Source organism: Cavia porcellus, unplaced genomic scaffold (genome assembly GCF_034190915.1).
Source record: "Cavia porcellus strain 051 isolate PalLab524CR breed Dunkin Hartley unplaced genomic scaffold, mCavPor4.1 scaffold_14, whole genome shotgun sequence".
Classification (NCBI taxonomy): domain Eukaryota; kingdom Metazoa; phylum Chordata; class Mammalia; order Rodentia; family Caviidae; genus Cavia; species Cavia porcellus.
Window position 1 is genome coordinate 41,905,988 of NW_026947497.1, and position 17,852 is coordinate 41,923,839.

The 17,852-nt window shown below is 39.6% G+C and overlaps 1 protein-coding gene across 5 annotated transcripts in view; it reads right to left on the minus strand.

The window, feature by feature from the left end:
- The window catches only part of Nr3c2 (nuclear receptor subfamily 3 group C member 2), a 323,634-nt gene that overhangs the window by 150,628 nt on the left and 155,154 nt on the right, over positions 1–17,852 (minus strand). For all 5 annotated transcript variants that reach the window (XM_063224380.1, XM_063224382.1, XM_063224379.1 and 2 more), the window contains exon 3: positions 5,732–5,871. In XM_063224380.1, the coding sequence (XP_063080450.1) occupies positions 5,732–5,871 (140 nt within the window). The remainder of the gene's footprint in view (positions 1–5,731; positions 5,872–17,852) is intronic.

The window sequence follows — 17,852 nt, forward strand, 5'->3', positions numbered from 1 at the left end:
AAGAACAGAATCTCAACTCCATTTAAAAATATGTCCCGAGAAAACTGTAAGCCAGTTCTTAGTCCGGCACCTCTGAATCTGCAGGTACCGCAGCAGTGACAATGGATGTGGCTGCACATTCACTTCCCGCATTTGGTGCCTGGGAGCAGCAGGAGCTGTCTACATTCACTGGAGACACCTGACAAACACTCATTCAATTAGGTCTGTTGCTTTATGGCTTCCTCAATTTAGCCGGGGCAGCTACAAAGGGCTACATTTGACAGGCTATCTGCACCATCTTGAATTAGCATATGCCCACTAAATGGGGGTTCTCTATTTGGTGACACAACTGTCCATACCCTTCCCCAACACACACACACACAATTATTCTTATGGGTCATTTGGGTTTATGCTATGATGAGACAAGATTTGTCCAGGACTCATTTGGCTTGGTTATTAATTTTAAAGAAGCAAAGAAAATTAATTCTTCACCAAACATTACATTTCCTTAAAAAGACTTTTCCTACAGAATAAAAAAAAATCTATAAATTTTATGGTTTTTAGCTGAATGCTGAAAACAACTTGGGAGAGGCTTTGTTGCCTTCCTGGGCTGGTATTTGAAAAACTTGAAATTTACTTGCAATTATATCTTCAAAGCAATTTCATTTCAAGAAACAGACTTGTAAGTCCCCCTCCTTGGAGGGAAAGAGTATGGAAACAGACATGGCATGATTTTGGCAGACCTTACCAAGAGGGAGACTCCTCAGCCTAACACGTCTGCTAAGGAAAATATAAATCCAGCTGACTTTACATAATAATGAACTCTCTTCCTCTTTCACAGCCTTACAACTGTTCAGTGATTTGTGGTAGCTGAATCTTTCAGACATTGCTCATATACTGTGTATCCAAAAAGGAAATTAGGTTGTAAAATAGTGCACTGAATCTAGTCAGCTCTGTTCATAGAAGGTTCACCATGTAAAGCACAAAGATGAGAGAAATAATAGCTCTTTAAGTTGGAAAGAGACTGAGGGAGTAAAAACCTTGAGTTAGAAAATACAGATTTGAAGTCAAAAGGCCTGCATGCATTCCTGGACCAGTTCCACTGGTGATTTATCAATCTGAGGGAAGTGGTTTAACCCTGATTGCTCTTCTGCCACGAAAGCATGTTCATGTGTGTGGTGGATTGATAGCTGGTGGTCCACTTGCAACACCAGCTGAACTGAATCAGCATGCCGTGAGTGTGGAGGGCCCACCTGAGGGCTGCTTCCAAAACATAAAAAGCAGACCTGGAGAGGAGTAAGTAAGGGTGTTGTTGGTTCTCCTGTTGCGGCTGGTTCTCCTGGAGGAGCTTGTCGAGCTTCTTTCCAGACAGGAACATGTTTGTTCTCATCGTCAGAGGTGCTGGGACCTTGTTGTTGCTGAGAATGACTGCGGTTCACTTTGGGGGAGCTCTGGTCCTTACTTTACAGCTTCCCAGCACCAGAGGGGAAATGTGTGCTGTTCATTCTCTAGAAGGTTGTGACGCTGGCTTCCTAATATGAACTTGGTTGTTCTCACTGTTGGAGAATCTTAGACCTTGTTGTTGTTGAGAATAGCTATGGCACTTTTTGGGGGAGCCCTGGTCCTTACTGTGAGCGTTTTTTCCTGGATTCAGTGCAGAACCCTCAGCCTACTAGCACAAATCCTTAATCATGCTGGCACAGACTTTCTAACGTCTACTGCTGACCTTTGGGCCTTCTCAGTACAGATCCATGAAACACACTTGCACGCGACACTGTCATGGGCTCCAGGCCTCCACGTGGACTGATGCAGGACATTACTGTGGGATCCAGGCCCTCAGATGGATTCTTTGGGGTCTTTAGAGTGTGTGGATAGATTTCCTGCACTTTCTGTGTTTGACTCTTTGGGTGACTATTATATCATAATTCTGTAAATTACGTAACCTGTACTATATCATTTTCCTTTCAAACCTTGAGTACAACAATATATATTTTTGAATGTTTTTGTTGCTATTTAATCCCCTAGGCTGTTTGTGCTTCCAAGATAAGACCCTGTTGGTATCTCTCTATACTGAGATAATCTGTGTGACTCCCAAAGGTGGGACTGTCCTTAATCAATGACAGAGGCTTATGAGGAAATATTGAGAGTAGAAAGTCTCAACAGTCCAGTTGACACTGGAAGTCTGTCTGGGAGCTTCCCACACCCTCCCCACTCCCCACAGTGTCTGGCACATCCTTTGAGAACCACTAGTCCAGAAAAATCTTGCCAACTCAAAAGGCAGGTCCAGGGCCAAACAACATAACACAGGAAAAGTGGAGAATAGCTAAGGAAGAAAAGTGAAGACTCGGCAAGGCAATCAATCATCTTCATCGTCTCCCTGCACAGACACTACCAGGAACACCAGCATTTGTTCTTAGAGATTAAGAACGACCCCATATGTTGATGCCACTTTGCGACTTACAGAATTTGTGTTTTCAGGTACATTCTCATAGAAATGTTAAGGTTGGCTAATACCATCTTTCCCATTTATAGACAAAAAACAACCCCAAAACTGAGGCCAAGGTATATTAAGTAATCTTGCCTTAATCTCACACCTAGTAACTTTTGCCAGAAATGAAAGTTACGTGATCGGAGTCTAAAGCTAGTTCAGCTTCCACCTTAAGGGAGAAATCTAGCGTTTTAAAAAGTACATAGGCTTGTTTTTTTTTTCCTTTTAAGCAAGTAAGGCCAATAAGTGATTCAAATTTTAAAATAAAATTATAGTTTCCCACTTGCAAGAGACAATAATTGATGGTACTGGCAAATAAGGAAGTCTGGAAGAGAGTTTTAAATGTCTCTGTATTAAATGTTTAAGAAGAAAAGCAAGCACATCTATTCATCCTGTTAAACAGAACACGAAGAATAATTTCTAGTATGGGTGGCACTGTGCAAGTCATCAAGCCTCAGAGTAATGCACTCAGCCTTCAGCTGGTGACCTGGAGGTCCGCCTGGTCTCTAGCAGTCTCGCCCAGATCTTTCCTGGTGTTGTTAGCAATTTTTAGTAACTGCTGACTTGGCTCATTTCAGCTCCTCTGTACCTCTCCTCGGCCCAGAGATCTCACTATTGTAATCTAAGAAGGTGCTTAAGGACATCACAGGAAATCAGTCAACAAACTTAGCAATACTCAAACATATGTACACATGTAGGCTGTATTATACACACATGTGCACACCTACTAAGGGTTCCAAACAATGTCTCCTTGATGCTTAAATTAATTTCCTTCATTATAACCCACCACTAGGAAGGAAGCTGGTGTAGGTCTGGAGTTGTAACATTTAGTTTTAGGTCCAAGTTTAGCCTTATGATTGAGAGTACATTGCTTTATTAGGTTTGATCCTAAATTTCTTCATCTTGAAGAAGAGGATAAAAAAATGACAGACTCCATTATTGTGTGAAATATGTGCTTCAAATTATACAAAGTATTATAAAATGTCTCACACTGTTAATTACCAAAGCACTGATACAAACAGCCTTATTTCTCCCATATTTTCTCAGAATATAATAGTAAATAAATACAAACTACACAAATATAGAAAGAGCTCCTTACTTACATGAATTTTATATTTCCAATCTAATCTTTTTCCATGCAAATGAACGCTAACAGTCAAATCCACAAGCAAACAGGGAGCAAGCTATATTAATAAAAGTCTCACAGACCTAAGGTTTTACTGTCTGGTATTGATAAATCAGCTTTCTAATGAAGGAAAAAGCCATACTGATATTTAAGCTTTTCATTTATTTCTTAGCTGACCTGCAAAAACAATGCTTGTTTCAAGCACTTCAATGGAAATACAAACAATGCAAACTAAGCAAGAACTTCCGGAAATTTTTTCTAGAATCACAGAAGGTCAGATTCTGCACCTAAGGGCTACTCCCCTGAAGCTGACCAGAAGGTGGGGCAGTAGGGAGGCTCCTGCTACCCAATGCCCTGCTCAGTGGCATCTTTTAGATCTCACTTAATGTGCTCAGGAAAGAGTGAGCCTAGGAAGAGGAGTTCTTATCCTGGAAGGTGCTAAGTGGCATAAAGAAGGCGCCCAAGGTAAATGTCAACTATCTCTTTTCTACTGAGCCAATCATGTAATTAAGGCAAGAGGAAAGGGGAGAAAGGATTAAAAATAGAATGAATGCAATACTGTACAAATCTAGTTTTCCCTGGTAACAGAACCTGTGTTTCCCGAGGGGAAACTCCTCTTTCCCCCCGTTCTTGGTCCAGATCGTGCTGGTTGTTCAACCCCAGCCACAACCAGTCCATCCCATGGCCTGTGTGCGTCCACCACAGTGGAAATTACAGTGGAGATTCTGTCTGGGACTCTGACAGGAATTGCTAGAAATAATCAAGACCTGGTGGCTGGCCGAGCACCCTCTTACAAAAGAACCAAGTGAGAATAAAGCCAAAAAAAGGAGAGAATGGGACTGGGCTCTGATCGCTTAGATGGATGTGGTGGTACATGTCGGTAATCCCAGTACTCTGGGAGGCTGGGGCAGAAGGATCTCAAGTTTGAGCCTTGCCTGGGAAATTTAAGTGACTTAATGACTAAAGATAGCTGAGGATACAGGTCAGTGTGAAAACCCTAGATTCAATTCTGGATGCTGAAGATGGGAAAAAACCCCACACAAATCACAACTTGCCTAAAGCGAAGCCGAAAGTCAGTTTATGTCAAATTATTTGCCACCTGTAACCAAGAGGCTGGTAGAATTACTAAATCCCTACTAACCAGTCCAGTGTTTGGGGATGATCAAATGACCAGTGGCTAAAAGAATGAGTAACCATGTAGTACCAGTTAAATAACATGAGATCAATTCCAGTGGCAAAGATTTTGTGCTTAGCTACCTTGTGGTGTCTAAGGAAAGAATAAGAAAGTGAATCATTCATTTTTTTGTTTAAATCTCTGAAGCATTAATTCATCTTTCAGAAACATCCCTGAGAAATAAATCCCAGGAGGTCTTCAGTGAACCTAAGTGTCCCCTGAAGAGCAAAAGTTCTACACGATCATATATTGTTTCCAACACGGATAAGTCCACCTGGCCTAGGTCTGATGTTAATTAGTTGTTTCTAAGGGAGGGAAGGAAAAGACAAGAACAACTATTTCTACATAAGAGGAATGACCAGACAGAAGCAAAAACTAGACCAAGTGTGTACATGGTCCGGCTTGGGCAGGTGTTTCATTCAAAGCTAGTTTGGAAAGCTTCAGTAGAAGTAAAAATAGGGCATAAAAGATGGCCTGGCATCTGTAGTTATTAGGTGAAATTATTCTGCATGAAAAACACAACTTAAATCACAGATTGGATCCCAGTATTAAAGTTTGAATTACACACACACACCCCCACACACACTCACGCATACAGAAAAGACATCAGAAAAGGCATTAGAGAGGATGGCTAATAAAAACGCTGTTCTAGGTCAGGCAATTAAATTACAATGACACAGAATTATTTTTCTAAGTCTCGCTGAAAAACCTCAAGGAACAGAAACAACACAGTCTTTCTGACTGGCTGATCTCTGCTTAACAGTTCCACCTTGTGCCTATAAAACACTGCTCAGTGGAAAATCTCCAGGCGGTATTTCTGATAAGGCATGATGCTTATCCATTAGGGGTAGATTACATCAAACATATTTTTGAAGAATTTTCCCACGAGGCTAGAAGGTTAACTGCACCAGCCAATGGCACCTGAGGAGGAATGTGCAGAGGGGGCGCCCACAGGAGCATTTACCTTCCACTGCTCTTTTGAAGAAGACTTTGCAGCTGCCACAGGTCACCACCCCATAGTGACATCCTGAGGCCTCGTCCCCACACACCAGACATATTTTGGAAGGTCTTGAGGATCCAGTAGAAACACTTCGTAAAGTAGAGCTGGGGAAAGAAATTGAGATTTAAATAACCATATTGCTATGGCACATTTAATATCCTGTTCAGCTCAGCTGCAAATCAGTCAATAATCACAGACCAAAAATGAACATGGGACCTCCAGATCATGTACTTGGACTCGGTAAAATGAAGAAAAAACCTTCCCAATGGAGTAATACTATCAAGAATGGTACAGCAAGACCTCTTCTTAAGAACCGAGAAATGAAAATCACAAATTAACATTTCCTTCCCTATCCCTGTTTTTGAGATCTCCCCCAATCCAAAACCAAAAAACAAAGCGAAACAAACCCCCCACTATTTTGGAACTCTTGGAGGGAATTGGAAAAAATCTTTATTGAACCATCATGGTAGTATTTGCTGTCCTCTGGTTCTAAGTCAAAAAGTTATAACAATACTTTCCAATACCCTTCACTTGGACTTAAGACTGTGTCATTTATGCTAGATTTTTTTATGTCCCTTTCTAAAACAACCCACTAAATAAAAAAGTTAATTTCTTGGTTTGGTCTCAGTAATCCTTCCCCTGTGTGCTTCTGCATTTTTCCACTTTACCCTACAGAGGTATGTTTGATGTACTTCATTTTGCTTACTAGTTGGAAAAGACACTGACAACACTAAAACAAAAAGTCATCGCAGTAAATGTATCAGGCATCTTTCAAAGTGAGAAACTGCAGGGCTCTTGGAAATTTTATTTTGTTTTATTTTGGGGAGGTAGACTAAAGTAACTAACTGTTCAAGCACCAATCTCTCTGAATTCTTTTTAAAGGAAACCTTCCCAAGATACCTTGGTTAGTTTAGGGTGGGTTACAAACAGAAAGTTTTAAATTCTAATAGAAAATCACACTTCATGGACAGTTGAGGTGTATACCAGGTAGATAAAGAATTTGTCTTGTTCGTTCATAGACCACATACACTGACAGAATATTTACCTGTATCTGCAAAGTACCGAGGAAATTAATGTAAAAACTCCAGCCTCTGTCCCAAAGCCAGTGGAGGCACAAACACTCACTCTATGATACAGGGCAATATGATGTCACATTGCAGGTTCAGCCATCCACATTGAGAGGACCAAAGTACAGGGTCTGAAAGCTCATCTGAATGTGACGGCTGAACTGAGTTCTGAAGCATGATCAGGTGAGAGCCAGACAAGTAGAGGTGGTGGTGAGGGTGCACAGTGGCTCAGAAAAACGCAAACTGGAAACCTTCAGAAACCTTTAGTACAGCACTATGTCATTTCTGTTACCTTATGGCCAGTGTTCCTGTCTCTATGGGATGCTGTAGGCACATGAGAAAAGACTCACAGGAAAATACAGCAAAGACCAAAATCATGATGGCATGGTGTCAGATTCTGATTTCCAGGTCAGTTAAAACACAGTAAAAATCAGGTATTTACAAAATGATTTTAAATGTCTGAACTACCCTCTCACCAAAACTATCCAGCTGCTCAGAGCACTGTACTGTGACCGCCTTACTAGAAAATGACCTCTTAAATTAAGGACTGAAACAATGTTCTCCTATGTTGTCTCTCCTCCCGAGAAAAGTGCTCTTTATTATTTTTATTAGAGTTTTTTGACTTCTTTATAGCATTCAAAACATTCCATTTCAGCACCAGTGACTTCTTCAACATATTAGTCAGTAAAACTCAATTCATACCCAGGTCGATCCTTGTACACTTCAGAAAATGCTGCAAATCCGTAAATATTTAGAGTATAATGCAAAGTCATCATTAAAATCTGTCTTCTCACAATGGTAAGTATATGCAGAGTTTTTATTCAACATTTTTGTGGGCTTTGGTCTTGGTCCCAATGTTTGGTTCTCAGTGTCTTAGCTAAAAAGCTCTTTGGCTGCTTAGCTCCAGTCTCTGAACTCTGTTCATTATTCATCCAGATTTACTTTTCTGGTCATCTCATCTATTATGTTGGCTTTGAAACCATCAATATGCTAGGAACTTCATGATGTTTATCTCCACCTCAGACCCCACTCTAGAACCATACACTTTTGTGCGCATAATTGCATACCTGCCAGCCTCATCTGGGTATCCAAAATATGCTGTAAAGTCACTGTATCTATAGTGTGATGATGATCCTTTCCTGCCCCCGAACATCTTCCTCTCTCAGGTCCTGGTCTCCTCCTCTCTTTCTCTTTACTTCCTAGCCACCATATGGTAGATTAATAATGGCCCCTAAACACTGGAGTAGTGATGTGAATGACATAATACATCTAAGGATAGATTATTCCAGTGATATATGGCAACACTGTAGGGCAAGTATAGGATTTCCTCCACCATGGGCCAAAGGAACCATGAACTGAAACCTCTGCAACTTAAGCACCAATTAACCATTTCTTCCTTTAAGCTGATTATTCCAAACAGCTGATGAACACTAACTCAGCACCCAATAAAAACTTGAGCAAATGAGGGATGAGATAATTAGCATCTTTTCAAGAGTCACTACAACTCCACCCCATCAATTCTAACGTCCCACTGTAGTTCTTGTGTAAAGGAATGTGATTCATTTTTAAGCATCTGGATGGAGAGTGACAAGTGTGTAGCTGAATCAAATTGAGAAGTCAAGAAGAAAATCAACATTAAAAAGATGCATTCTGAAATCTAGATTAGGACAAGAAATTGTTAACTTTCCAAATCAAAGCAAACATTAATTCTTACCTTGTGTTCACTAAAATCTTTCAATGATAAAACAACAAACTTGCCTCTGTGTGCCTCTTGGTTTTTCTACTGTTTTACAATGTCTCCCTGATTTCTTAGGCTCTTTTTCTCATCTCCTTGATCACTAACTTCACAGTTCTACCTTTAGCCATGTTTTCTGTCATTCCTGCACTCTCTTCCTTAATGATTTCATGCAGTATCTCAATTTCTAATAGCTCTCTAGAGAATGACTTTCCAAATCTCTATAATCAGCTCCTCCACCTTTCTGCCCTTCATCTAATTTTAAGTTATCTCCTCCTATACATAACTTCCTTGATTCTTCATTCTCTTAGCTTCTTCAACATCACATGTTCAAAACTGCATTTACTTTTTTCCAGATTTCAATATTCCAGAGAGTACTGCAATCAGCTAACTATCCAGACTCACTGCTGTACAACTGTCCTTGAATTGGAATGTTTCAACACCTAATAGATGCCTGAAGTCACGCATAATACAAAACCCTCTAGATACTATGCTTTCTCCCACGTGCCCTGCAATGTTGCCATGTATCACTGGAATTAAGATATCTTCCAATGTTTCATGTCTTTTTGAATCACTACAGTAGTATGTCAGGGCAATTATTAAGTAAAATAAGCACTGAGTTACTGTGAGAGTCAATCTGCTGAGATGTCTACCCAAAAATTATGTGGGGTACTGTATACAGTGTGGATACACTGGACAAAGGAGTGAGCAAAACCCTGGAAACACAACTCTGTTCTATTTAAAACAGCATGCAACTTACGTCTTATTATTATTCTTGGAAATTTCCATTCCATACCTTCAGATCATAGCTAACTGAAACTATGGCAATCAAGAGTGCAGACAAGCAGGGATTCTTGTACTTTTCTTCTTCAATTATTCAAGCTAATCAGTTACCAAGTTCAGTTTGTTTCAGCTTTGCAAATTCAGGTAACTTCTTTGCAGCCTCCCAGGGTGATAACCTTGGTTCAAGCCCTTGTACTTCGTAAGGGTCCTCACATATCTCTGGCCTCTCCTCTCTTTAATTCATTCTACAGTGGCTGACAAACATTCCATGACGACTGCTGACTATATTACTTTTATGCTCGGAGATCTTAATTGTCTATACTGAGTACCTTCTCCTTTCATTAACCTTCCCTGCCATGTCTGGCCCATAATGTCTGGCCTTGTGTCTAGTATGTGTCAACATTTCTATGTAAGCATCTGGTCAACCACTATTTACATATAACTGAGCATTTCCTTCCCAGTTCCCAATTACAGAAAACTCATCCATCCTTAAAGGGCTCCAATGTCCTCCTGGAATGCCATTGTCCCTTCTCTTAAACTCCTTAGCATTTTGTGGTGCCGCCCTGTCACAAACCTCATTTTTGACCTTGCATTTATTGACCTGTGCACATATCCTAAACCCTTAAGGGCAAAAATCCTGATCATATGGATCTCTGCACTTCCACTGCCATTAGCGGACACTATTTATTGAATGAATGAAATCATATTTATAATCTCTTTATAGAAGAGCACAAATTAACAAAGGGCAATTTTACAGAAGGTAAGTTAATGAGGCCAAGGTTATAGGCTCAATTCCCATACAGTTCATTTAGCTTTGCACAGAGGGGAAAAAACTCAGGACACAGACTATTCTCAAAAGCTCAGCCAGCTGTCTCACAAACATATGCACTATGAAAACAAAAGACAGCCCCCAAAGTATGGATAGGTTTGGAAAACTCTAGTCTGTATGGATTGATTGTGTTCCTTCAAAACTGAAAGATGGCATGTGCTTGGGATGTGATAGATTTACACATTCAACAAACACATTTCTACACCTTGCAAGAGAGGGAAGGAGGGAGAGAGGGGAGAAGAGCAACAGATCCTGAACTCATTTATTAGACACCAAGTGTGCTGCTAAATGTAAAGCACATCTAGTGATCTGTATGTCGTAATTCATCTCTCAAGTATAATCAATTCGTTAAGTTTCTATATAGGAGATATGCCCATACTGCAGTGCCAAACATGCAGAGGTCAAAAACATGGGTTCTAGTTCATGCATTGCTGGTGAAACTTTAGCAAAATTCACTTCGTTGACATGTAATTATCACAGTAAAATAAAGAGGTTGGAATGATGCTCTCTCTACAAGACTCTTTCCAGGATAGCATTTTAAGAAACAGCTATAAAAGCTAAATGGGACAGCCCATCAGGATCCAGATTAATCCAAGTGAATTTCAGGCTCAAATTAAAGACAGTATATTATAGACAGGTGTGGTGGCCCTGCCTATAATCCTAGCACTCAGGGAGGCTGAAGCAGGAAGTTCATAGCAGGAGTCCCACTTGCAAAACTGAGGCCCTATCTCAAAAAAAAAAAAAAAGTGAAAAAAGGGAAAAGGCTAGAGATTACTGTTCAGTGGTAGAATATCCTTAAGTAATATCTAGTACCTCAAAAAAGGTATGTCTATTAAGATACATAGCAAATAACCACTACTTGATCTGAATCAAGCAAAAGATACAAAACATTATTTTTTTCAAGGTAAATTAATTATATGGCACCTTAAATCTTGTCTTGCATCTATTGTATAATATCTGTGCCAACTTTTATTAAAATTTATATCCAAATATATTCAATAAAATGAAATTCCACCTCCCAAAAACAATTTTAATTTTGAAGACCTGGAAGCACTACTCAACCTGGTCAGTTCTGGTCTTGGAAATCAAAGAAGCACTGTTCACAAAAAGGATGCTGAGTAAGTGACAAAGGACATTCTTGGGAGTTCATGTCTATGTTAAGATATTCTACAGCAAAAATGAATGAACATGGTATTTTGATTTTTAAAGAGAGCATTTCTTTCAGGAAAACACAAGTAAACTGCAACTATTTTCAGGGCCAAATATAACAGTTCTAAAGATCCATTAGAGATTGAGAAGGCTGGGCGTGGTAACGCTCCTGTAATCCCAGCACTCAGGAGACTGAGGCAGGAGCCCTGAGTTCTATGCCAAACTGGACTGCACAGAGACCATGTCTAGGGTGCGAGGAGAGATTGAAAAGATTAACCAGAGGTACATACTGACTTTTTTGACAGCTGAGAGGGGTTACCCTAGCCAGTTATCAAAACAGAGCTTTCCCTCAAAAGGGTTGAATGTGTAGGGAGGAGCAACAACAAGCTATTTAAAAAATTACTTTTATTAAGCAAAAACACTATGGGCAAAATGGGCTCATCAAGAATCTATAATGCACTATGTCATTCTAGGAATTACCCGCACATAACACTGTCTTTTCTGTCTTTACAGTAATTGCTTAACAAAGCAGTGATTGATCTACTTTCAGTGATCAGAAGTTCCTCAAATAAAAATATACTGTCTCAATTCTAAAATTCATTCACTAAGCAAACCTATATTCAGATTATCACGTAACTAAATTTACGTTTCTACCACCACTGCTTATGACCAGCTAAAGCTGATTTTCCCCATGTTTAATCAATCCATATATTCACTCTGATGCTGCAGCACAGAGCAAGTGGAAGACTAAAGAGTACTCTGGTAAACATGCTTACCTATTGATTTCAATGTTCTGCTGTCCATAAATCAATCACATATTGAGCTACTTATTGAAAATCTACTATGGACACCACTGTCTAAAGAACTTAACAAGAAAGCCCATTTCTCCGTGAAGTAAAGAAGAGACACAGTAATAGATATTAGTGAAGTCATTTCAGATAATGATAAGTATTAGGAAGAAAGTGACACAGATGGGGGAGTTAGAACAAGATTCTTTAGGTAAGACAGCTTTGGGGAGAATGAAATGATAAAGTAACCAGCCACATGCAAATACCAACAAAGGAGAAGGACAAAGGCAAAGGCCTGGCAAAAGGAACTAACGCGACACTTTTAGAGATAAAAATGAGAGCAAAAAGGTCCAAATGAATGAGGCGCAAGCGGCAGGACAGGGGGTCTGAGAAGGTGACAGGGACTCACCACGTGGGTTTTAAAGCCTGTGATGAAGAGGAAGTGTTAGTTTAAGGGCTATCAGGAGAGACATCAACATTGGATGTCTGAAGGAGAGGGTAACATGATCTAGTTAGCATTTAAAAATCTTACTCTAGGGTAAGCCTGGTGTGGAGATTGCAGCATCTGCACAAGTGACTTGGGGAGTCTGATTTGCAGTGAGTACAGAACAGTATATACGGGATGGCAGTTTCTTATTTTTGTAAATAATGTAAGGATGAGAATATTAAATAATAGTCTACCTACAGGAAAAAGTGAGAGTGATTTATGTTAGCTTATTTAACCATGTTGTGTCATTGTTTCCTCATCTGGAAAATAGTAATCCCAAAGGACTTAGCGAATTGATGAAAATTAAAGTGCTCAATGCATTCAAGAATACTCTGAACACTGTCTGACACATATTTAGTGTTACTTAAATTCTCCCTATTAATTAGTGTTACCAATGGGTGTATATTTCTTCATAGTGCCTGCCACATAGCAGAATTACAAGTAATTTTCTGTACTGCTTTTATTTTGTATAAGCATGTTATAACATTGGTAAGAAGCACACCATACTACCACAATAGTTGTACTGTTAATTAACCATGCAGGCAGCACTTGGGTGGATATGGACTGAGTATTTCCTATGCAAACTCTCCTGGCTCCCCTGGTGTTTTTAGTGCCTGGGTTGAGAATAGCCACATTTGATGATTAGAATAAATAATCACTGAGATTCAAATACTCTTTTAGTTAGAGTAAAGGACACTAAGTCTAAGAAACAAGGTTTTGGCGAAAACTCAGTATTTTAAAAAGTACATTTACAAACATAAATCAACCTTTAACAACTGCTACTGAAATCCTCGTTTATGGTCACATATAAAAGACACTTTAAAAAAGCTCTCTTTGATGACAACTCCTTCTTTGCTTTGAAAGCTTACAGGTTGAGTCATAATATTTAACCTGAAGCATCTCTTTCTCATTTTTCTATTATTTAGGGCAGATATGTAGAGACTGTTTTTTTTTTTTTATTTTACTGTATAGTGTTATCTTTTGGTGGGTAATTGGTCACCAAAGTTCATCTTCATAAGCTACAGTTCATAATGTACTAACAATAAAAGTCAAAGAATGAATGAACACACAACTTAAAACCTTCATTACGTGAGCCAAATTGGAGCTGAAGTTACATGACATCGTGAAAGGGCAATCCCAAAGATGACAAGCTGGTCTCAAATTTACTTTTTTGGTTCTGTGCAGTGGTGGGCAAGGGAAAATGGAGCTGGGCCAAGGAAAATAAGAAACCCAGACAATGCCGAGCCACAGTGGGATCCAGAACTCAGTGAACCACTCTAGAGAAAATAACCCAAATCAGAGTGGGGCTCTGACACCAAAGGTAGTGTCAGAAATCAGTCATCTGGTAGGCAATGAAAATATGGTGCACAACATGCAGAGGCAGTTACAAAGTCCTATGGTGCTACAGACAGAGCGACTGGCTGCCATTTTTAATACACAGAGAATGAAAGCAAAAAGGTTCACTGAACTGAGAAACAGTCAAGGGTCACTGGACACCACAAACATGAAAAACACGCTTGACAAGGGAAAAACTGGACTCTAACATGAAAGACAGACTATCATCCTGAGCAAGGACTCCAGATTTGCCTCCAGTTGACAGGTATACTCTGGGAAAAGATGACATCTACAGAAACGATGGAAATCTATGAAAACCAACATTCCTGATTAAGGATGGCATGAAGCTGATGGAGCAAATCTAAGCAAGAAAATTAAAACAAAACTCAGTAGACAAGAAAACTGCAGTCTTGGAATGAAAGGGAGGGGAACCCCAATGATTGCGGGGTTTGAAATGAACACCCCCACCACTAGGACGAGGCCTTTGGCTGCTCACTGGGAGGTGGCACCTGCCAACTCTGAGGGCAGTCCTGATGGTGGTTCTTTGCATGTGCACATATGTAAGATGTGTACATAAGCTACATTCAGATGACAACTCTTTAAAAAGCATGCCGTACTCTTTCTAATAAGGATTTTCCATATTCAAGGAGGGTGTCGGGCAGGAGATATAGATCAGTGGCACTGTATCTGTCAGGTAAGTGCAAGGACCTGAATTCAGATTCTCAGTACCAAAGTGTGCGTGTGTGGGGAGATATCTCTGTAGAATTGATTATACACCTGGGCATACATGGGATCTGTAAAAAGATCTAATATCAAATTATAACTAGAAAAGCATGCATAAGTCAATCAAAGGTGGCTCATATAATGACTAAATATGTGTACTAAAAATGTCCTGCTGCCACATGTGGTCTGGCTCTGTCATCACCGGAATGTATGACTGGCATTTTTACACACATTAACAGTTTTTCAGAGTCTCTTGGGAGGACTCACACACTTACATGTCATCTGTGAGTTTGTACTTGACAATGTATGCTTTAATAAGGTGATTCCTGAGTGTTTTAAAATTACTTTTGAAAATATTGTTTGCCTACATACATGTTGGATGTACATATATTTAACATATTTTAATAGATATATAGATATAGATATATAATGTAACTTTTCCCCCAAACATTAATTACCCCGATATTAAGATACAACTCAGATGATGACATGGAAGGTCTCAGACACTGAGTGGATGGGTTTTGGACTCAGTTATGGATGTCTAAGTAACCCTGGGCTAGTTAGACACTGATTTCCACAGGTTTTTTGCTTACATATTTTAAGAAAAGCTCGTGTACAGCAAGGTTCACTGTGGCCTTTCAAGCAATTCAATATATTGCTTCTTTCTATAAATTTAATTAATGATTTCAAAGCTTCCAACAGCTTTTTCCTGGCTGACTTTTCTTGCATTCTGGCAATAATCATTTCCTCCCAATCACCAACTCGATTCCACTGTTACTGGTATAGAGCATGACAACATAAGAACACAGCCCTTTGGTCATCCTGCATCCTCTCCTTGACCTGGCTTATCCTGTTTTTTGAAAACAAAGGGATATTCTTTATCCTTCAGGAATTTCAACGGGAGACATTTTGGACAAGCTCACTTTAAAAATCTGCGATACACTTAATGACATGAGAGTGATCGTGCTGACAGCATTGTGTTGTATGATTTTAAAGTATTTTTAATATCTGACTTTGAGCAAAATATTAAAAATAATATCTTAACGTGACACTAAGTCCTGAAGAATGCCTATATTCACATGATCATGCTTTAGCACTGCTATTTCTGAATAACCAGTGAGATATTATTTAAAAGAAGAAAATTTTTAAAACGTATTATTTTTAATTTTTAAAATTATTTTAAAGAGAATAAGACTAACATGAAAATAAAATCAATCATAACAAAAGAGTGAAAGTGATACAAGACATCAAAACAAGATAATACATCAACAATGGCTACCATATCTTATGTTCAAAATAGCTGCTGATGCCATCAGATACAATAAAATCAAACAAAACGAAACAGAATAAAACCAAACAATGTAAAACAATGAAAATGAGGCAGGACTTTAAAACAAGATACTAGGAAATTAACAATGGCTACCACCTTCAGAAAGAAATCGTCCGTATTTGCTATATTACATACTGTTATCCTCTAAATAGATGCTCGACACTGGCTTTAGGTTTGCAAAGTCAATCAAACAATACAGCATTTTTTTTTTTCACTTCAGTGGCTACAGTCTTAGCCTCTGTGTGTCCGAATCACTGGTTGCCTGGGGAGGGTGGTGGGGGTCAGCACTTCTAGTCTCCAGCCTGTCCATTGGCTGGCTCACAGGAAGAGGTCAACTTCTTTTTGGTTCTCTTCCAGGGAGGGGACTCACAGCCACTGCTGGCTCACAGCAAGGGGTTGGTCCAGCCCACCTCTTATTTTTATTTTAAGGCAATAGATATTTTCCTAAGGCTAATTCTGTAATTGTGAAAAAAATGTAACTCTTATAAGGCCAGCCTAATATAATCCTTCAGGAAAGGGATGAGGAATTCATTTTTAAAAAATTTCCCTTTACAAAACATTCTACACCACTTTCAGGTCACCAAAGATTTTTTTTTGATGGGAGACTGCAGTATAACCACACACAGGGAAGATCCACGCTGCTTCAAGGTACGTGGATTTATCCCTGGCTGCTGTGGGCAGGCACCACCCAAAGGAAAGCCCAAAGGCATCGCCACTGCTGAGCAGTGCTTCCCATGGGACACACAGGTTCACTGGCGAGTGGTGAAAATACACACGGCAACAGATACACATCCAGCGTGCAATACTGTTTGCAGGGCTGCAATCTGCTGCTCTTCGGGTATTTGTCATTAAGTACCCTGCTTCTTCCTTCCCCCTAAAAGGAGAAAGTGAAAGAGCCTACAGGTGGGAGCAGCCAGGGAAAGCAGTGGTAGGAATCTGCAAACAAACCCCAGCCACCCATCCAACCTGCCCCACCTCCCCCGTGTCCCTCGGAAATGATGGGTTCACACTAATATTCCAGCATTGGTTTCTCAGGCATACCTTTAACTTCCCTGCGGAACTTTCCCCAAAACTTCTCTGGCTCAAGCACAACTTGGAGGGCAATGTCATGTGAAATACATAGCTGTTTTTCCATTGCTTCCCCTGCAAAATCAGAGATTTCTTGTGGCCCCATTTACCACCTTTTGGATCTTTGATTTTAATGATAAAACCAGGATCCTGCATGATGGCATTTCTAATTCAATAAAGTAGTTACATAATACTACTTAGGTCCCAAGAATGGGGAACTCAGTAAAGTCCTGGGATGAAGTTAGACACTGTTTCTCCCACTCTCTGAAGGTTCTTCCATAATCACACTCTCCACTCTCCATCAATTTTGGCTTCCTTTTTTTGTACCAGAGATCACTCACCACCTTGTGCTTGCTAGGCAGGCGCTTATACCACTGAGCTAAATCCCTGGCCCTTGGCTCTTATGTTTAAAAACTGTTATGGTGTTATTATCTTTGTATGTGTGGGGTTTTTTTCTGTTTAATTGTACTGTTCCACTTTAAGTGAAAATGCTAATTTAAAAATTAGTTTAATAAACCCAACTGTGTCCATTTCCTAACGTGATATGAATGGAACAAACAACAATTACAACAAATTCCAAGTACTTTCTTTCTTTGTTTCTTAGGTGTTAGAAGTCTGGGGCAGTTTCTTTTGAATTCTTGCTCGCAAAATATTTGAAACCTAAGGCTTCACACAGGCTGCTCTTTGGTTACAGGATACTTTGTGTGTATGCAACCTAAAACGTGTATTGGCACATGAAATATGCATCTATTTACTTCCTTTATCATCACTTTAAGACATCTTGCACTCTA